Here is a 21,733-nt window from a genome sequence, read left to right on the forward strand (position 1 = left end):
TACGATTTACTACCATTTCCCACCACATCCCACGACAAAACCAATAGGAATAGAAGTATTTAAGTGTGTTTTCTTCAAAACATTCAAAATTTCTTGCAGAAACATGAATTATATGTGAAATACTACATGATATGTGATGTTTTTTTTATGGAAAACCCCTTAAAAGTGTCTCCTTTTTCAAATAATATAACAAACCAATCCCACCAAGGTGATCATTCTCTAAACAGGTCTGATAGAACTAGGTACTGTAATTAATAATAATTGAAATTTTAAAAGAACTAAAGTTGAAAAGACGCACCTGTGTCACTCGATAAGTTATACATGTAAACCAAACCAATTCAAGAAATATAGATCATTTAAAGTCAAAAAGCTAGAGCTCATTACTGTTCCAACCATCGAAGCGAATACAAGTTACAAGTTGAATTAAAACAAGTCTAACACCCCGTTCACATTACAGCCTATATCACGTAATATAGGCTGTCTTGCAATGAGCACTCCAATGAGGATTTCCAGTGAATACTAGATGTATGAGTGCTCATTGCAAAACAGCGTATATCACGTGATATACGCTGTAATATGAACGGGGTATAAGCTTTTTCATTTAGTCCTTCGGTATTCAATCCACCTCCGCTATCGAACAGTGGTACTGCCCTGTGGCGAGCATAGACAATTCCCTTGCGTTTGACATTTACACACTATCGCCATCTGTTCAACGAACTGCCCACCACAGTGTACTCAACAGATTTTTTTCCCTAGATTTGTTTTCTGTACTGAGTACCAATGCTACCGACACCAGGGAGGCAGCTCACACTTTCTGGACGCTACCTATCAACCCATCAACTCATAGACCGGGGAGCAACGGCTTTATCAGAGATTTTATGCCTCAGAAAATTCCGGCGGTGCCGACTGGGATTGAACCCAGGCCTTTTGGAGGAGAGGCAATCACGCTTACCACTACACCCCGGCGCCGAAGTATACTACTCAACAGATGGCGGTAATGTTTTAGCGACGATGTTTTACAGTCAAAAATATGTAATGTGTTATGTCTGTTTGTCTGTGGAAATAGCCTCAAAATATTCTACGAAATTCCGATATATAGTATACCCTTACGAATTATAAACCACAGGCACCCGACAAATGGGAATATAAGCGAATATATCTCACTATTTCGAAATTTGTTTCATGCCGCTGGGCTCGGTTCCCTGAATCAACAAAATGGAGGGAGCTCAGCATAGGAGTAGTGATGCACTGAAAGTGATATTCTGCCATGTATTCAGCGTTTGCACCAAATTATTAACTGAAATTCGGCCATTTCCCACCTAACAATTGGCTGACAAGGTGTTTGAGCGAAAGTTTGAGACTGCAAAACTTAATATCCGGTACATTATTACTTAGGAGTACCTATCAGCTATTCTGGTGGCTGGAAATGAGACTAAACTGATCGTCAATTATTAGTGAAGGTGAAGACTGACTGGTTGGGCTTGAGATCCATGAAGGTTAAAGACACCTGTTAGATTTTCAATACTTTATTGATGACACAATCGTGAACCACAGCATTTGTAAAACATGCGTTATATATCCTCTGTGTGAACTAAAGTAAAGTAGTTTGCACAGTATACAAATTCCCAAGGTTTGTAATAGTATTTGAAGCTTATATTTTAAAACTAGGAAGTTCACAAATAACTACAAGTTAAACGATGTGTAGGGCAGTGGACAATGAATGATACTACAAACTTATATAATGTAAAGAACTAACAGTACAGTTGTAATTCGTTCTACTACAACGGTCGTCTCGAACCCATCGAATACCACACGGTCAGCTAGCAGTGGATTCGATTCAGCTTGGATTGCGTTTCCCGCAGGTTGTCCACGTAGGCTTGCCCGTCGGGTTTGGTGTACAGAATGCTGAGGCATGCCGAAATAAGGTCCTGCGATTTGGCTACCACCTTCCGGCGGTCTTTCAACGGCACCAGATTCGGCTGGGAACTAACGATCGAAAGCAACTTCGCTGTTGACCGCACCAGGTACAGCTCGTCCTCGTCCGTTACCCAGACGCGTTCGTTCATGGAGATAAGTCTGAAAATGGAGGACGCGAGTTTGTGAATATTGCAGAATTATTTTAGGGATTGGGATGTTACCTTGAATAAATGTTCAGCATGGAATCTACGTCCAAATTCATCTCGATCAACGCATCTGGGACGGGTGATTCGAACAACCTGAGCCTGAAGCATCTCAACTCCAGTTCACGAACGATGAATGGCAACGGGAAGCAGTGACCGGAGCTTTCGTATTCCAACGCTAAGCTCTTTACCTTGGACAACAAGCGACGGCAGCGTTCCGTGTTGCTATCCGATCTTTCAAGTTCCTTGTCCAGGATGTGGGTCCAAACGGATTCAATGAGCAGTGGGTCGTTGTGGTGGGAACAATTGAGAATCGTCAATTTGCATTCCCAGAGCTCGAATCGCTCAGCTAAGTCCGAATAGAGCTGAGTCAGGTTGTAGAGCGTTCCGTTCAGTTGTTTCAGAGCAGGTGCAACGGAAGGTTTGTTCGACACGATGGACAACGCATCGTGTACTTGTTTTTGGATTTGTGCGACTTCCAGTTTGTCTTCAAGATCTTTCAACAGCACACCATTGTGTGCCGAATAACCGACCGTATCGCTTCGCATACACATGACGGCCCTGGCGAGGTATTCGATACGCTGCTGGAGGGTCATGGTTTCACTGTGAATGTTGGCCAGCTTGTCCAGAATCTTTGCAGCGGCAGAATGCTGTCCGTTACGTTCGTGATACTTCCAGAGGAGGTCGGCAAGGGCAAAGTTTTCCGGCGTTCGATTCACAGCGCGTCCCAGGAATGCACCCAGCGAAGGTTCGCTGATTTCAAGCAGTTCTCCCAGAAGATTGTGCGATAGCAGCCATTCGTATACTGATATGTGCAGCAGTTGATCTTGGCACTGCAGCGACAAACTGATGATTGAAATGAGCTGGAAGAAGGAATTTTCTATGAATTAATGTACTTATATCGGAAGGCTTGGAGGTACTGTTTTCACAGCTATTGCTTCAATTGGTCTGTAGAAGCGACATGTTTCGCCTTTACCTTAAGGGACCATGATAAATGACGTACAGTCTTTTAGGGGTAGGGTAAGTTTGCGAAATGATGATGATGATGATGGCCCCACCTCTTACTCTCATTTCAACGAAGAGATGTAAATTTCTACATATACCTAATATGTTGCTGTTGTAATATGCTCGGAATTCAGCTACAGGATAGTTTGAATGGCTTAGCGCATAAAAAATCGTGCTTTTTGTGTGTAATTTTCGATAAAATAAATTGAAAACACTGAGCTTTTTCAGTGTTTTCAATGGGGGCACGTGGGGTTTTATGTAGTGATGAAACGTCGCTAGAACTAATCCTCAGCCGCAGACAGTATATGAGCAAGTCAAACGCGCACTTTTTTGCTTGTAGATTTGAAGAAATACTTCAAATCTACTCATCCATTGATGAGTTAGGTAAAGAAGTGTGCGTTTGACTAGTAGTGTCGCATTAATGACCCATCGCTCATTTTCAATTCCCATACTGCCGTACTCTAGCGGAACTATCTACCTACCCTCTTCAGACCTTTCTCTTGTGCTGTACCCAAGTTGTCTAGAACATCTCTCACCGTAAAACATATTAAATTATATTTACATTTGCCTAAACAGCCGGGATGAATCACCAATTCAGATAAAGTAGAGAAGGTAGGTCAGTTACGAACGAATAGTATTGCAAAAGTGCATACGGTATGTTTGGCTGACTTTCCTCTTTTACCTACTGGCGGTCGTTCGTTCCACGGCGAGTAAAGAATCATATTTCAAAACAACGTTGCGTACCGAAGGTAGTTTATTATTATCGTTTAATATTATCAAATATTGTCACCGCCGTCCCAGGCGTTTCTATCCATCATAAAGAATCGATTTTGTAAAATTGCAAACATCATCATTAATGAGCTATAAAGAGCATCTGAACAATGAATTAAACGAAGTCTTTCGACAACCATCGAGGCGTGACTTTCAATGTGCTCCGAAAGGACACCACATTCCGAAACCTCAAAGATTCCCAGTGCTCTGGCCCGGACTCGTTTCGGCACCCAGATACCACTTACTCAATGACAACCAAGTCCGTTAAAATTATGCAAACCGGACATAGTTTACTCTAGCTAATAAATTATCACACTAAAGCTTCATGTTGGATAGCATTTCCAACCAACTTTGAGAAAGTGGTAAAATTCAAACAGAAAAGTTATGTTAAAAACGCTTTTTAAAGGGGTACTACCATCAGTGGAAATTAACGATTTTAAATTGGCTCACTACTTGACTAGCCTATTGGTCCCAAGTAAATCTATAACCGTACCCCATTCAAGTCGAAATTCTAATACTACACTATGTTTGTTTTGATTCGCTATCAAAGTTTGACAGATAAAATGAGGGGTTCGTGGATTTTCCTATGTTTAGCCTGGTTAGCCTGGGACCGAAGAGAGGCCAAAAAGTACTACCGTTTGTACTCCATTTTCACCCTATAACCAAGTATAAAATGAATTCCGTGTGTGCTATCTGCTTATCCTTATCCCTCCCCAGGTGTTTACCAATAGGCTTGGCTTGAAATGAATAAAAATTCAACATCGGGCATATTTACCTGGTTGTTGGCTAACTTGTCGCGGTCTGCGCTCTCCAGCGAGGGATAAATGCTGCCACCTTTGCTGTTGCGAACGTTCGTGTAGACATGTTCCAACATCAGTTTGATTTCCCTGTAGCAGTTCATACGGCTTTGATACGCCATGAAGCCTTCCTGATCTTCGACGGGTTCGTTATTGCGGTAGAAGTGTAAGGCCGCCTCGTTCGGATCGCTCTTGGCCGCACAAATCGAGCACAGCTCGATGACTCCCGAAAAGAATCCAGCGGTGGTAAACTGCTGACAGATTGAAGTCAGCGGCAGATTAGGAGCGGCACTTTTACACAACTGCAAAGCAGTTCGGAGGCGTTCATTCTTCTCGTCCGGATCGTTACAGGTTTTGGATAGAAGCAAAATTTCCGTTGCTTTATGCGAGACAGCATCCTCGTGGCGGTACAAATTCGGACAAACCTCACGCAGTTTCGACGAAATGGAACCAACGCTTGCGTTGTCATTGAGGTAGGAATTGATCAAGGTTACAATCAGCAAACCACACAAATCCGAACGCGAGAGGATGAGATCCCGGAATGTACACGACTGCAGGATAGCTTGCTGCTCCTTGGTCAATTTGGACACTAATTGGTGGCACTGGTGTTCGCAGAGTATCTTCCAAAGGGCCAAAACTTCGCAGGAGTGCTCTAGAATCGAATTCCAAATTTAAGCTTAAAATCGTACCTATGTGAACTGGCACCGATACTTACTAATCAGTCGCGTCAACGCATCCAGTGACTTTTTCTCCTCAACCAAAGCATCTTCTGCGGTGCTCTTTTGCTGTCCTGGAACCCCGGAGAAGGCACCTTGGCTACCGAAGTGTGACTGCTGTTGTCCGTAGGGACTCTGCATTCCCATGCCAGACATCGTCTGTTGATGGTGTTGGTGCTGTTGTTGCTGTTGCTGCTGCTGTAGGTAACCACCTGGTCCGCTCATACTACCGGCATTGGCCATGTTCTTGCCAACTAGTCCAACCAAATTGGTCAGAGTGATCGATTCCAGAAAACGTTTGATGGCAAACAAATCCTCCAAAATCTGAGCGCAATCTTGCTGGCTGATGGTGGTGTGTAACTTGTCATCTATGCAACGCTTGCGCCAGATCGAACGCAGCAAACGAGACATGTGCAGGTAGAGCCCGGCGTGCTTTGCCGAGTAGTGGAAGTTTGGCGAATCCGCCGTTAGCGGGAGGTTATTGTTGAAGCTGTGGCTCATGGACGACGACACTGTAGAGAGGGAGAATTCGTTTTTAATTTTAGTCGATCAAAAAAGTGGTGTATAATGCCGGTGTCATACTAGGACTGTTCGGGAACTGGGTTTGTTGCATGAGGCTCTGCTGAACGGAAGAGGCCGGTCGCGAGGCCGAGAATGGTGTGGACATGAACATCCGCGGTCCTCCTTGTTGATTATCTAAAAAATAATAATGCGATCAGAAAAACTCCTTGCACCAAACACTATGACGGCTTACCACCAAATCCAGTGGCAGGCGAGTTGAAGCTTAGCGGTCTGGCAGCCGCCGAATGACCGCCCATATAGGCACCCATATCGAAGAACGGTTCCCCACCGTACAGGATGAATGCCTGAGCGGCCCAGTCTCCCAGTTCTGTGCCCTTTAATGTCTCTATGCAGGCCAGCAGTAAACTTGTAGCACAGGCCTGCGGTTCCGACTGTACCTGGAAGTAAGCCTTCACCGCTTCATTGTGCGGACCATGGCAAGCCAGCAGCAATTGTTGTAGGATGTCAACGGACTTTAATAGGGAAACAATGTGCACGCCTTGATTGGTAAGGAGAGCGACTTTCTTGGGAACTTGAGCGGCCCGTAGCGGAGTGTCTACGGTAATCTTGTCCTTGGGTTTCACTTCGGCTATGGACCACACCTGGCCATCCATAGTCATAACCGTGGATGATTCAACGAGGTTTTGTCTGGACGGGAAAGGTTCCGAACTAAGCGACCATAGCAGATCCTGATCTGGTTGAGGTGTCGATACCATCAGCAGTGATCCTTGGCTATAGAAGGCTGAGTGTACCTGTTTCGGTTTCCCAACGGTTGTGTTCGGTGTGTATCCCGGAGGAAGACGGACGTGGAGAAGGTACAAACCCTGTGGACGTTGCTGATGCTCGAAGGTAGGCATACCTGGTTGCTGTTGCTGTTGTTGCTGCTGTTGTTGGAGTTGCTGTTGCTGGATACCGAATAGCACAGGCACCGTTGAGAAGTAGAATCGCACTCCTGTTTGGGTGATGGCAATCAGATGGACCTGAGGAGAATCCTCCTGTGACAGAGGACACAAAGCCGTCACCGGTTTGAAAACGGATGGCTCAATCGTTCGCAGTATGTTTCCAGCACTAGAAGCAATGTCATTTTGCGAAATTCTTGCGATTCGTCTCACCGAATTGGCATCCGTGCCAATGTCCCAAGCCTCGATTGCTCCCTTTTCCGTCAGGGCGTACAGCAATCGACGCGAGTTATCGATCGTTATTTTTGAAATGGAATCATTCTCAGAGAACACTTTGAATATGCCAGGAACCAGGTGGGACATCAACCCTTGCGAATGATTAACCTTCTTGCTGCGTTTTCCAAACCAATTAGATTCCGCCTGGTAGGAAATTTCATATAGGCACCCATCTCGACCACCTAAAAATATCCTACCATCCGAAGTTCCCTCAATGCAAGTAATCGCAATGTTATCCGTATTCATCACAAAGATTGGCTTGTTCAACAACTGCATCTCTTCAATGGAAGAAGTGATCGAACGATTTGGTGACGCATTTGAATCACCAAAGGTTACCCCCAGGATGACTATTTCAATTGGAGTGGTCAGCACCAGCAGATACTTCACGTCGGATATAAACACTCCCGGCTTGGGAACTACCAAACCAACGCTGACAATCAAATGGGTGAGACCGTCAAAATATGCCACATCCCTGGTATGCTCGTAGGTCCAGATCTGAAACGAAATAAACATCAGTGCCATGCCTATTAAAAAAACAAATTTGCTCACATAAATGTCGGAATCGATAGTTAACCAGGCTCGACCAATTTCCGGGAAAAGCCCCATCATACAGTGACATTTTATATCTGAAAGCAAGTAATATGTTTGTAGCATAAATTCCGCAGATCACCACAAACTCGCCCTCGGCGCACTTACGCTTGAAATGTTCCATTATTTCCGGGGGAATGGGAATTTTGTTCGTGGTTGCAAGCTGGTTCAGATTCTTTAGGCCCAGCGACAAACTGGACAAATTTTGATAGTCGTAGTCGTTCAATCCACTAGCGGTCGCCATTCCAGATTGTTTGATTCCGGTTACCTAAACAGCAAAGAATGTTTATTTTCATACCGATGGCCATTTGAGTAGAGGTTAGGTTTTCAACGTTCACTAAATCCGGTAAATCAGGAGCGAAAGCTTCATCAAAATACCAAGACAAACTCACCTCCAGCAATCCGGGAGTGGAACAGTCCGCTATGTCGTGTCGCTCCAGCATGGTGCCGGCAAACTCCAGCGAGTCTACCAGAGCGGAAGATTCCGACAGACTCATCGTTGTTGATTTCTTTGCAGCACTGTCGTTGCGCAAAATAATCAGAATAAAACCACGGTTTTACAATTTCCCAACGACGCACCTGTAGGCACTATTTTGCTTCAATTCAATGTGCTTTGAAATGTTTTCCAGTTAAAATTGCCGCTAACTATTTTTCACGAATTACGAAGAACGATGCTACCCTTTTTTGAAGATCTCTTTTGACAGCTGCCTGAAAAGCAACGGATCGCCTGCGCGGGTTGTCATTTTGATTTTGATTGTTTGGATGAACAAGAATGAACCTTTTATGGTGGTAAGCTCCAACCGGTATTATTCTGGGACTAAATTCCAATCAAGTATGTCCGGCTACTTGAAGTCGTCATCAGAGCTAATCAACACGACTCTAAGCAAACACTTTGTAGATCATCCAAACAGGGTCGATATTCAAAGTTAATCCGAGTTGGAGCTTACCGCCATTAGTGGTGTTCGAAAAAGAGGTCAACAAGGTTTTGCACCGCCAGGGTTTACCTCAATCGGATGACAGTTCAGTGGTACTATCTACGCAACCTGGTCTATACTAGAGTCGGTGTATAATGAGGCTGTGTTCCATTTGGTGAATTTTTACTTAAATTTGACAGATGGAAAATTTTCAAATAAACCTGCTATTCCAGCAGACTTATTTCTGACAGACAAGGAATAAATTTTGACAAACGCTTTCTCGAAAATCGGCCGATCAACAACAGAGGGATTTTCGAACATCTTAATTTATTTTCGAAGTGTCAAATCTAAGTGAAAATTTTCCAAATGGAACACAGCCTGAGTCACGCCAAGAGAAAAACAGTTGAACTCGCATCACGGTTTTCCGAAGATTCCCATTCTTTTCACTTGGCAACAGAGGACTTCTACAATAACTTCAAATGACTTCTAGCGAGAGAATAAATATTGCGGCTGTAGTAAATCATTATATCAGTGATTTTGTCAAATTATCTTAACAAAAAATAGTAGAAATTCTTATTACTAATCATTACCGAGCGTATCCCATGACAATTTAACGCTCACTGCGTGTTTATGCTAATTTCTTCGATTATATTTTATATTTTATTGCAATACCTTTCGTGGACCTTTCATAGCATCGTAATGTTTATTTATTTTGCACGATAGGTAGCCGGTTTGACAGTTCAATAGGTAGACTTGGCTTCACTCTTGGCTTGACTCATTATACACCGACTCTAGTCTATACAAGGTGTGGAGATCTAGCCCTGACGTATGTGTTGGTACAGGGAAAAATGTAAACTTTGCGGGGGACGATGGTGACGACGTCATAACACTAAAAAGGAAATTTTCGAAATAAGAAGTAAAACAAATCGTAGCTATTTTTGCATGATGATTTTGCTTGATTGTATTCTTTTGTAAAGTCGCCGCGAAATATTAGCTGACAATTTTTATTTTATGATAACTCCTTACTTGAAAACAGGCAAAAACTCACAAACAGACTGCTTTTTCATGGTATACAGTGTGATAATTCAATAATCAATAAATTATCTCAACATTTAGTGGCAGACCATTCATAAATTTTGGTAACATACATAAATTCTATAATCCATATTAATTTTTCTATGCAAGCGTCGATCAAAACAAACGCTATGACGTCACTACAAGGGTGATTGAGTGCTTGTAAGAAACGAATCGTGCGAAGCGGAATGAAAGCCGAGTAAAAAACGAAGTGCACCAATACATTCAGGCCTACGTGGACTTATAAACCTTTTGACGTTTCATAATCTTTCTCTATCTAGCACACATGGATGAATGAACGGTTTGTTTTCCCACTTATCTGTTTCCCTCTTGCTCGCACTCGTTCGATTTAAATGGTGCAGTAGTGTGCGCCGATTAAACGTCAAAAAGCTCTATAGGCTGTGTTCCATTTGGTGAATTTTCACTTAAATTTGACACTTCGAAAATAAATTATAATGTTCGAAAATCCCTCTGTTGTTAATCATCCAATTTTCGAGAAGATGTTTTCAAAATTGATTCCTGGTTTGTCAGAAATAAGTCTGCACGGTAATTCTAGAATACTCCTTTTACGACTACCCTAATAAAAATTGTATGGTTAATTTGCTTAACGACGTGTTCTGGGTATCTTCCAAACCATTTGTGGAATAGTTCAATGATTTGGGTTATCGTTCGTTTATGGTTATTTTTTATTCAAATCACTGACAAAATCATACTTTAGCAATCTCTATAGTTTTATCGAGAGTTTTATCTCGCTTTGACAGTTGTGTCTCTTTTAGATGTAAGGAAAAGATGTTTCGACAGCGACGGCAGCGCTATTCTTCCTCTATAGTTTATTAGCTCTACACAGCAAAAAAATGTAATATCGATCAATGTAATTCAAGCTGATGTATGAAATAATGATGTAATAGCAAAAAGCAGATAGAATATTACATCAATGGATGTAATTTTGTTCGCAAAATCGATGTACATCGTACAACCACAGACAAACAGACATAACACATTGAATATTCCTCATTGTAAAACATCGTCGCTAAAACATTACCGCCATCTGTTGAGTACACTGTGGTGGGTAGTACACTGAACAGATGGCGGTAGTGTGTAAACGTCAAACGCAAGAGAACTGACTATGCGCGCCACAGGTGGCGGTACTACCAACTACGATACTTTTAAATTGACCGTTAAATGCTTGTTCGATGAACAACTTGCGAGTGTTATGTCTGTTTGTCTGTGGTACAACGTCATATCAAGAGCAAATTTTCATTATGTCGTAAGTAACATTCGCATCAATCCGAGAAAAATAAAGTTTTGTTTTGATGACCGAAAAGTTATTCCTATTTCCAAGTAAACACATATAATCTCATAGTGATAGCAATGTTTGACATATTTAGCAGGGTTTTAATCATACAAATGCAAATCGCTAGCTTTCATGGTAAAAAATACTGGTTTTTGAGTCAAAAGTTATTATACGTCGTTTGGTGGCCCCTATTGTTACTTAAGTCAAAGTGTATTTACCAGGATATTCGGGAGAATTATCAATTACGTCTCCTCACGTGCAGCCCATTCATCATTTTAGGACCACCGAAATCATCTTAGCAACAAACAGTTCGATTTATTCACTTTAATAATGAGAAAGCGAAACGACGAACGTACACTTTTCACGGGTTTCTCAGCACTGTTACTTAAGGCAAACGGCATCTCCATAGAAATCGGGTGACTTAAGTAACATCGAAAACTATTTTGATCGGAAGGTGATTACGTCAAAAAGCAATTTGACTGGTAAATAAATTTAAAAATGGGATTTGATCCTATATTCGGACAGTATATAGTGTAATAGCAGGAGAATCGATTGACACTGATAGCTCGACTTTGTTTACCTTTGTTACATTCGACGTAATGAAAATTTGCTCTTGATATTACACAACCGATGGATTGACTTGGCTGCAGCAGTTTGGATGTAATATTCAACAACTTTTTTTTTCTGTGTATTACGAAAACGGGAATACGAAATTGCCTTCCTTTCGAACGAAATAATGTGTCTTCCTGGCATCACTGTTAACTTTTCTCGATTTTTTTTTTAATTCTGTGCACTTCTGTCAAAACAAAATCAGGTTCAGTGATTCTTGGAAAATTTACGCATTTACGCGTTTTCCATTGCTGTTTAATCAGTTTTTGTCGATTTCTATCCACTAAAGGTCAGTTAATTTAGTTTAATTTAAGCAGACTGCATTATTCTCATTCCTAAAAAGGAAGCGAAAGTGAAATTATTGCTTAAAATTCTCATACATTCGTTCTTGCAAAAACTCCACAGCAGCCATCATTAGTGGCATCAAGGTGCAGTACGTGGGATAATGAGTTTGGCTGACCCATGGAGCAGCGGCAGTAGCGATTCCAACAACGACGCAGCAGCTCCTTCCCTACAGTTTGAAGATAATTTTGAACCCTCCGCTACGGGAGTTAGCGTTCCCGGTGCCAGCAGCAGCGATATTCAACAGCCTCGGGACGGCCGTCTTCCAGATTCCGACAGCTACCTGGCAGTATTAGGTAACTGCGTTGCGTGTGGTGTTTTTTTTTTGTTACAATGTACTCATTCGTTCATTTTGTTTTTTTTTTTATGATCGATTGTGTTATCAACAAAACAATGATTGAGTCATGAAGAATAACTTTTTGAATGATGTGCTTATTTTCATCGTCTTTCATTGGCAGAACGTAGGTTGAGGAGAATTAAAACGAATCCTACTGTCCTGCAGCAGTTGGTTGAACGACGTGAAGCTTGTATGCAGCATTTGCTGAACGACAGCAGCATCGCTATACGTGGAGATTCCGAACTAGCTCTGGACGAACCGGTCAACCATCACGAACTATTGCGGTTTATCCGACCCGAACAGGCGTTGTCCGTGGCGGAACTGGTGCACATCGTCAAGTACGATCATCTCGAGCAGGAACCGACTGAGTCAGATCAACTGCAGGACTCCGGCAAGGAGGGAGAAGAAAGCGGAACCGAAAGCTCAACCAGTCGCTAGTAATTAGTGCGGAAGGTAGGTGTGATTATAATGATTGTCTTTTATACGTGAATCAGCGTGCTTGCTTGATGTGCTTGCAATCATAGTGTCGATGTTGTTTTTGGCTTTTTGCCGCCTTGAGACGAGATGAATGAATGGTCATAATGATGCAATGCAATGCCGTCAGTGGCGTAGTGGAAGGTCCGGTTGTACATGTGCGAAACTCATAATAATTCTCCCATAGTCTTTGAAACACGGAGGTGTTGGGTAAAAAGTTGCATTATTTTGATAAAATTGTAAAATACGAAGCAAACACATATTCCCTCATCAACCCCACCACTATGGCATTGTGCTGAGCATTGACTCATCTAAAAGCAATGCAACTAATGACCGTTAGGACCTAATTACAATCTTTCACATAAACTCACGTAGCAAACAGCACTAAGACGGATCCGTTCGCTGATTGTATTTAACATTGACTGGCATTAACAGATCATAATCACACTTGTTCGCAGCAGCAGCAGCATGTCCTCCACTACGAAAATTGACCTTAACCAGGTCTCCTACCTGCTAATTACCGGCGCGTCCCGAGGAATTGGTCAACGCATGGCAATCGAAACGGCACGGAAGCTCAAGCCTGGATCCATTATAGTTTTGTTGGCGCGTTCCGCATCCGGATTGGAATCGACTAGGGCGGAAATTCTGGAAGTCAATTCACGTATCACTGTCGTTACGAGTTCGGTCGATCTGGGTAACGCTTCCAAACAGCTACTGGAGGACATTATCGAAAAATCTTTGACCAAGACACCGGTTAGCAACTTTGAACTGGCTACGATCATCCATAATGTTGGTACTATCGGCAATGTGGAACGCAAGGCCGTCGACATGTGTGACCGTCAAGAGTGGGAAGAATATTTTGCTACAAACGTGTTCACCGTTGGTGTTCTAAATAGCTGCTTTCTGCACAAATTCAAGGAATGTGCCAAAAAATTGGTTGTGAATGTGACCTCGAAGGCGTGCATGGTCCCGTTCAAAAGTATGGGATTCTATTGCGCCGGAAAAGCTGCTCGAGAGATGTACTTCAAGGTGCTGGCCGACGAAGAAACCGATCTTGTCGTTCTGAATTACTCTCCCGGTCCAGTTGATACCGATATGACCGTTGACATTCAAGGTCGTTCCATGGACGAAGGAACGCGCAACTATTTCAAGGATCTACGAGAGACCACCACGATTCTCACCACCCAGCAAACAACTGAAAAGTTTCTGAGCATTCTAGAAGCTGGCCAATTCAAATCCGGAGACCACGTTGACTATTACGATTGATCGTGATCGAACGTTCCTTTCCCATATTACTATTGCTTATTACTTGTTCTGATTTTATATAGCTATCCTTATATACTCAATACATTCCGAATAAATGTGCATTATAGCTGAAAGCAGATAACAACTCTTGAGTTTTCTTTCCACCCTCTCTTTTCAGACCTCTTCAAGCTATCCGAAATTCCTCACATTTTAGCCACATCATGAATTCGACATTCGGTAAAACTTTCCTTTTTCTCACAAATCTGGCGTGGAAAAGTCGAGTGACGCTTCCGGTGCTGATAACAGCCGGTTTTATGATATTGAACTTTCGCTGGGAGGTGGAAATCAACATCCACACAGAACGGATAGCCATCCAGGGGGTGAACGATGGACGTGATGGCGGCGGCGGAGGAGGCGGTGGCGTAGCAGCGATCGACTACAGCTTGGAAGAGTCGTGGGAAACGACCGACGAGAGCGACGCAGATGACGACGATGATGAGGAAGATGAAACCGATTACGAAGAATCCGACGATGACGACGACGACGACGGCATGTACAGCGACGATGACAGAGCGGATGCCGAAATTCGTCGGATAGCTTTGGTTACCTTCTAGGCGGGTTGGTGACCGTTTGTTTAGGTTAACTGGTATCATAAAAAAATCTCTTTCAATGCAAGTACTTTAATCCATGTTATTTATTAAAATAAACCGTTGTTTGAGAGCATACCAACAGGCGTTTTACTTCATCGAAGGTTCAGTGCATTTAGGAAAAATAAGATGGGGTGTGTATATTCGTTCGGAGGAAGAGCCTGCTCTCTTTTAAACAAGGTGCATACTGACTAAAGTGCGTACAAAATGCTGTCCGGCAATCTCACAAAGCGTCCCGTCCTTCGAGCTCTTCCGGCTTTGGCCATTTTCATATACCCTGCACGTGTCGTTCCAAAACTCCTAGTCCGTGCAAATCCTCCTCGAGCATACGGTGCATAACACCTTGTAAGCACCATTTTGAACAGGATGCAGTCGAAGCCCTATTCCGTCATCTTCACACAGAACTGTACACCGTCCATCATAGCGTTGATCAATTTAGCTCGAAAACATTGGTCGGTGGTGGAATAGATTTCGGCCTGGAAGAAGCGAAATGTTTCCATCTTGGCGTGAAGTTCATATTTCTGTGAACGTTGTGGTATCTTCTGTAGCGACGCACAGTGGGACGAAATAAAAAAAAAGAGTGGGACATGGCCATTTGCGACGAGACTATTGAGTGTAGTATTTTACCGACTTCTAGAATGTTCCTTCATTTTTTGAGTACTTTATTTGAGTGGTAAACATTTTTGCTTTGAATTCATTTTTAAAAAAACTTTGTCGAAGACGACGAAGTTATGGGGTGAAAATGGAGTACAAACGGTAGTACCCCGTTTTTTACTCTAGCTTTTTTGTTTGTATTTTACATTTTTTTTTCAATGTTCTACAAAGTTGTAAGCGCTCTGAAATTGCACATTTTAGCTGAAGGATACAAATCGGTATCTATTCGTTTTAAGGATTTACGTCCGCTTTTATAATTGTTTAACACTATCTTTATACTTGGAAAAATAGTCATGAAAACAGCCAAACGTAACAAAACATTGAGATACTTCATTAGAAAATTAATTAGACATCCCTTTGTATTCCCCTATGAATCGTATATGTAAAAGTGGGGTATAAGTTGCTCAACAAAATAACGTTGAGATAAGCGACTAACACCTGCTAACCTGCAAGATATACCCCCTTAAAGACAGTGGTAAAAAATCCTATCTTATCCTATCTCTACCCAATCTTCATTCGTTAATTCTCTGTATCTACTTTTATCTTGCTCCAAAGTATCATTCCAAGTAACACTAGGTCTTCCTTCTTTCTTTTTATTAAACTTTAATTTAAATGCTTTTCTAAGAGGATGTACCCTTTCTATGCGCATAATGTGTTCGAAGTAAATTAACCGCTCTATTCTTATTTTCTGTTGATTGTTTTGCCATCTAAGAGTTTTGTTTTATATTAAAGCTTTCTTACAATGATTTAATATCAGTTACTCAATATTAATTTTTCATAATTTCGTTTCATTTTTCATTTCGTTTATTTGGCAGCCTCAAATGTTATAAAAAAATAACTTAGCGGAGCCGAGTAACATGGAATACCAATTTTGGTACTCAAAATACAAAAAAAAAGACATAAAAATGCATTTTATTATAGGTTTTTCCTGGGTGGCGATCGAAGCGGCGACAAAGCAATCTTCTCCCCTACCCGCAGCATCTTTCTTTCCCGAATTTGTTCCTCATTTTCATCGTGATCGCTGCTGCTGCTTCTGAACGTCGTTTCTCGTTGCATGCTCTCCGCTACTCTTGTCGGTCGTCGGGGTCGTTATTTTCATTCAACATCTCCAACCCCGTGTCCGTTTTCTGGTCGCTAACTATCGACTAACGACCACCACTACACCAGCATACGTACTGCTGCTGTTTTGTTTTCTTTCACTTTGCTGCTTTCCTTTTTCCTTAAATTGCTTCTCCGGTTCCTTCCGAGCCTTCCACTTGGGACAGGAAAGCTTCCGGTGTCCGTCCGCCTTGCACAGAAAACATTTATCTTTGTTGCCATCATAAAATATATTTTCTTTGCGATTGAAAAAATGTAATGACGTGGGGATTTCCTTTTTCACATCCATATACGCGGTATATTTATATCCCTGTATATACCTCAAAGCACAGATCAATTGGAAATTTCTCCCGGATGATGCGTTTAATTTTTCTATATTTCCCCAGTACTTTATCCAGCTCGTTGTCGGGTACCTCTGGTGGCAAGTAATACACACGCACATATTGGATGAATTCACCGGCATGCGACATGCGTACCTTTGCCGTCGTTCCATTCGCATAATGGAAGATTAAATCCTCCGAATTGTATGTCAGAGCATGGAACATCGCTTCCTCTGATTTGAACTCCATGAAGACTTCATTTCCTCACCAAAGCGATGCTTCCATTTCAGCCGGATCCGCGTCGAGTGCTTTGGCGAAATTTACAATCTCTCCGATGTTTGGTTTAGCATCACCATGGCTGAAGCTAAACTTGATTGGGTTTTTTTTATTTCACACATCTTGCACCGTAGCAACAAAAGGCACCGAACTGCTAGCAACGAACAAAGAGCAACTATATAATAGCGAGTCCCGAAAACAGGCTATCGCGTGGTTTTCACCGAAATAAAAAATCGACTGTTGCTGTAGACAACTGTGGGACAACTGAGAAACTTAGTAGTAGTCACTATGAATGGAGTTCAAATTTCCTAATCAAACTAAGTGAAATAACTTGGACTAGTACTTGACCAAAAATTAACTTTTAAAGGTCACATTGAGGGCATTCAAGCCAAATGTAATAAATATATAAAATGTTTGTATCCTCTTATAAACAGGAAATCCAAACTTTGCCTGAAGAACAAACTTCCGACGAGTGTTCGAAAAATCTTTCTCAAATCTCATAAACTCGCGTACGAATGCGGCAAAAAAAATTCACGCTTGAGATTCTCATGCATATTCAAGCACATTCAAGCACTCACACTCACAACGCCGAAAAATCATTCCAGCTTTAAACTCATAAAAACCACTCAAAAGTCAATTTATAGCATGCTTATGCATGTTGTATTAGTTTCCCAACCCCTGACGCACAAAGAATAGTGTCGCATTATGGGTGAACTCGAACCACTCGATCCACTCGCACCAGCTGTTTCCTGCCATCAGATTCGTTCTGGCCCTGCGACCTCGAGTTGAGAAGCACTTCTGATACTACTCATTTACAACATCTGCTTTACTGTTCGTACAACAGACCGCTTTTTTGAAGCTCCTGGTTTCTCCACCCCTATCGTGGTTCTGATTCCTGCCAGCACTCAGCATAGTCGTCCTGGACCTGTGCCTGGATATGGATCAGGAGTCTTCCAGCTTGCTTCTACAGGCAAGAACAATCAAAATATTGACCATTCACGGACTATGTAAGTCATTGCGATGATGCCTATGTATGTAACTCCCAATCCTGGGAACCCTGAACGCGCCGTAGAATGTCCCATGGAAGCCCCCAATCCCTCCGCCTCAGTCCTGCAATCAGCTGCTTTCGTTCATCATAGTCGTTCCGGACCCAGGGCTGGTAGTGCTGATGCGATATAATAGTAGTGATTTTAGTGACTAAAATTACGGAAATAGTGACCAAGTAGTGACTTGTAAATACTAAATAAGTAACCATTTATATGGTAACCTAAAAATTGAAATACGGTTTGATATGTCATGTGTGTGTGTGTGTGTGTGTCATCCTCTATCCCTCACCCAGCCGGGGGCGTTGGACAAGTAGAACTGCGAATAATTTGATCAAATCTCATGCTCCGTAATGGTGCCCTTTATGTTGTGAAGACTAGTACTTCAAAAAGGGTAACTTTTGAGGCAAGACAGGGTGTCCTCAACAAGTTAAGGGAACAGGATGCACTAGATGTCCACAACAGGTACAGCAAAACATCACATAGACGCCCTTATTCACACTAACTACTCAGGGGGTAGAAGGTCAAGAAGAGCCACCGCCGCCAACTAAAGCTTGAACCGGGTACCTGGGACTCCCACGATATACCCGCGGCAATGGTCAGCAGACGATGCCCTGTGCGTATTTAGTATGTAATATGTTTTATTTGGATACACAAAATGTTTGAAGCCATGCGTCATCTAAACCATAATTTGCATCACCACAAATACACTTGTCAACAATCTTCAACTGGAACGTACTCACCAAATCACTTCACCCGGGAGCGCATTCCCGATGCTTCCACGCATATTTTTTTTCCCTCCACTCCAACCACACAACAACCAAATATCACTTTTCTTCACTTTTCTCTTTCAAGTCACTCCGTGCACAAAAGCAATGCACATCTCAAAACCCTTCCAATAGATCAGCGCACTTCTCATCACCGCGTAAATAAACAGAAATTAAAATTTTCACTCGCGATGCCACAAATTTCTGGTCCGGGAGAAACAATCAAACCACGCCAATTTTGCAAACATGATGAATCTAAAAACGGTTTGATGTGTCATGGAACCTAAAATCAAATTTCATAAATTCCTCTCATTTAATCGAATCTCACAACGGAATCTCCTGTGAAGAGCATTTGAAGTGATTTGAATAATTTACTTTTGCTTAAGTTGTACATGATGACTAGCAAATAATAATTCCCATTTTTTTATGATCTTGAATTTGATCCTGCGTTTGAAATATTTAAATATTTTATATATCTAGGTAGATAACTTTAATAATTTGCTATGAACTTTTCACAGAATTTCTTCAGAATGATTTCAAGAACTTTTTTAGAATAATTCCCTTTATCCTAAACTTAGAGGCAAATAAGCTTTTACAAACATAATATTGCATTCTTGAAATTCTTTGCAGAACAATCAACAAAATTCTTGGAAATAGATTATTTTCGTAGTTGGAAATGCTTAACATCAAATATCAGAATTAATGTGGACATTTTATACGATAGATGAGGAGATGAAAGTAATGAGTTTATAGTTCCGTTATAGTGTGGTAGTGTGAAATTTGTATACAGAAAGAAGAAAGCGAACAAAGGACAATTTTGAGGAAGGTACGAATAGGGTAGAGCATCTCCTTTACCAAGCTCATCCGTTAATGAGGGATGGAGAGGGGTGTTTCACCCTTGCCACCACTGACAAAAGGGATGATCGCCGATTTGCTCATGTACCTCTGATGTGCGGAAACAGTTCTATCGATTGTTTCACGCTCAAGTCGCCACCTGACGTAAACAACTACCCGATGCGTACCAAAATCAAAAATTGTCCTTTATTCGCAGTCTACTTTGTATATAAAATTTTCACACTGCCGTACTATAACGGAACCATCAACTCTACAATTGAATCTCCTAATTGATTGTATAAAATTTCCACTTTAAGTCTGATATTTGACGTTAAGCATCTCCGACTATGTAAATCGTTAAATTCACGCATGAAGTAATAACACATGATTAGTTAAAGTAGATTATTTTTGATTTTTTATTTATTCATTTAGGAACTCCCTGGAGGCTCCTTCCATATATCCATCCTTAGAATTTCCATGCAATTAACCTCAGAAATTTCAGAAATTTCTGCTTATAATAATATTGGACTTCTCCCTTGCATTCAATTCGTATTCTCCTCAGAATTCTCAAAACAAAAATCCATCACAAATTTTGAAACTCTTGTCAGAATTCCTTTGAGATTGAACGCTGAAAATTCGATTCCATTGGAATTCTTCTCGGAATTTATTTCGAACTCTTTAGAATTCTCTTGGAAGTATCGTCAGAAATCACCCCAGATCCGCAGAGACCATCTTTGGAGTTAACGGGATTTTCATGGAATTTTCTAAAGAGCCCCTTTAAGCAAAATTTCAGAACTAATTTTGAATTCTTATTAGAATTGGAACTAGAATCCTCATCCAATCATAATAGAATTCTTCTCAGAACTCTCAATTCCCAAGTAACATTGTAAGTTTTATTAAGGTTTTATTGCATTCTACAAGTCTAAATCATGGTCTACAGAACCCTCATAAAACCCAAAATGTTACTTGGGTTATATTAGAATTATTTCCAAAATTGTTCCGGAGCTGATTTTTGCGTCTCTAATAATTTAAACAATAATAAAAACGAAAGTTCGTACGTGTAAAGCCAAGTTCAACTATATAGGTAAACCTAGCTTAAGATTTAAGTGCAGAAAAAGAAATCGGTCCTAAGTGCAGAAGAAGAAATCGGAAATCTTTAAAATTCTCATAAAATTTACAAAGTTCTTAATCATCCTTGAAAGACTTTTGAAAATCTATCACAGACAAAATACCTTTGGAAAGTTTCCAAGGTTTACAATTTATTTTCTGGGAAAGGAGGTATATTTTTCCCGATTTTCATTTTATTTCATTTTCATTTTATCAGCGATCACACACTGTACTTATGTGTGATATACATTGCACCCGACCGAGTTCGCGACATTGAACTTATCGAAACTCATTGTCGATCCGTTTCCACCGTTTCGTCACTTATCGGTGAGATTATTGTTCTTGGCGACTTTAATCTCGCTGGTGTTTCGTGGAAACATTCTCACAGTGGCTTTCTCTTTCCGGACCCCTCTGGTTCTGCTTTCCATCCTGGATCAGTTAGCCTTCTCGACAGCTATAGCGCAGCGACGTTATCTCAAATCAATCCCGTGGTTAACGAGAGCAATCGTAGCTTAGACCTCTGTTTCGTAAGCGCTCAGGATACGGCTCCATTCATCTCGTCGGCTCCTTCTCCACTCGTAAAGGAAGTTCCTCATCATCCTCCTTTGTTTATTACTGTTGAAGACAATCACATTCGGGATCTCGAAGACATCTCTACAACGGTGTCTTACAATTTCCGGAAAGCCGATCATCGTAGCATTGTCGATGTGCTGTCAAGCATTGATTGGGAAAACATACTCGATTCTGATAACGTCGAAACCGCTGCTCAAACTTTTTCACATGTCTTGGCTTATGTCATTGACAGACACGTACCTAAGAGCGTTCACCAGATTGCATCACACTGCATCAGTTCAAGCGAGTCAGCCGTCAATGCTACTTGCATTATCTGCGAGGGATTCAAAGGAAATTCAAGTCGCACCCGAAGTCTTTCTGGAAGTACGTGAAGGAGCAGCGCAGAGAGTCCG

At 41.6% G+C, this 21,733-nt stretch overlaps 4 protein-coding genes across 6 annotated transcripts; 3 read left to right on the forward strand and 1 right to left on the reverse strand.

The window, feature by feature from the left end:
- Positions 1-1,575: 1,575 nt before the first annotated feature.
- Nup154 (nuclear pore complex protein Nup154) lies at positions 1,576-8,411 on the reverse strand. Its single transcript, XM_065224523.1, has 9 exons — positions 8,126-8,411; positions 7,842-8,001; positions 7,695-7,771; positions 6,164-7,640; positions 5,992-6,105; positions 5,409-5,921; positions 4,672-5,345; positions 2,139-2,983; positions 1,576-2,076 (listed from the first exon to the last, which is right to left on the reverse strand). The coding sequence occupies exons 1-9, from the start codon at positions 8,228-8,230 to the stop codon at positions 1,821-1,823; spliced, it is 4,221 nt and encodes a 1,406-aa protein (XP_065080595.1). The 5' UTR covers positions 8,231-8,411; the 3' UTR covers positions 1,576-1,820.
- Positions 8,412-11,827: 3,416 nt separating this feature from the next.
- On the forward strand, positions 11,828-14,288 carry LOC135703328 (coiled-coil domain-containing protein 32). 3 transcript variants are annotated; one of them, XM_065224516.1, is made up of 4 exons: positions 11,828-11,913; positions 12,030-12,262; positions 12,425-12,762; positions 13,236-13,310. In XM_065224516.1, exons 2-3 carry the CDS (start codon positions 12,070-12,072, stop codon positions 12,739-12,741), a joined length of 510 nt encoding a protein of 169 aa, XP_065080588.1. In that variant the 5' UTR covers positions 11,828-11,913; positions 12,030-12,069; the 3' UTR covers positions 12,742-12,762; positions 13,236-13,310. The 3 variants fall into 3 exon arrangements, with proteins under 3 accessions (XP_065080588.1, XP_065080587.1, XP_065080589.1); XM_065224515.1 differs by lacking the exons at positions 11,828-11,913; positions 13,236-13,310 and adding an exon at positions 14,201-14,288 and having other exon boundaries at positions 11,992-12,262; positions 12,425-12,756; XM_065224517.1 differs by lacking the exon at positions 11,828-11,913 and having other exon boundaries at positions 11,992-12,262; positions 12,425-12,756; positions 13,236-13,324.
- Sptr (Sepiapterin reductase) lies at positions 13,246-14,167 on the forward strand. Its single transcript, XM_065224514.1, has one exon. It carries the CDS (start codon positions 13,246-13,248, stop codon positions 14,041-14,043), a length of 798 nt encoding a protein of 265 aa, XP_065080586.1. The 3' UTR covers positions 14,044-14,167.
- LOC135703354 (uncharacterized) lies at positions 14,244-14,636 on the forward strand. The gene has a single exon (XM_065224547.1). The coding sequence runs from the start codon at positions 14,244-14,246 to the stop codon at positions 14,634-14,636; it is 393 nt and encodes a 130-aa protein (XP_065080619.1).
- The last annotated feature ends 7,097 nt before the right edge of the window (positions 14,637-21,733 follow it).

Source organism: Ochlerotatus camptorhynchus, unplaced genomic scaffold, assembly GCF_037179485.1.
Source record: "Ochlerotatus camptorhynchus isolate MF236.1 unplaced genomic scaffold, CSIRO-AGI_Acam_v1.1 ptg000212l, whole genome shotgun sequence".
Taxonomy (NCBI): Eukaryota; Metazoa; Arthropoda; class Insecta; order Diptera; family Culicidae; genus Ochlerotatus; species Ochlerotatus camptorhynchus.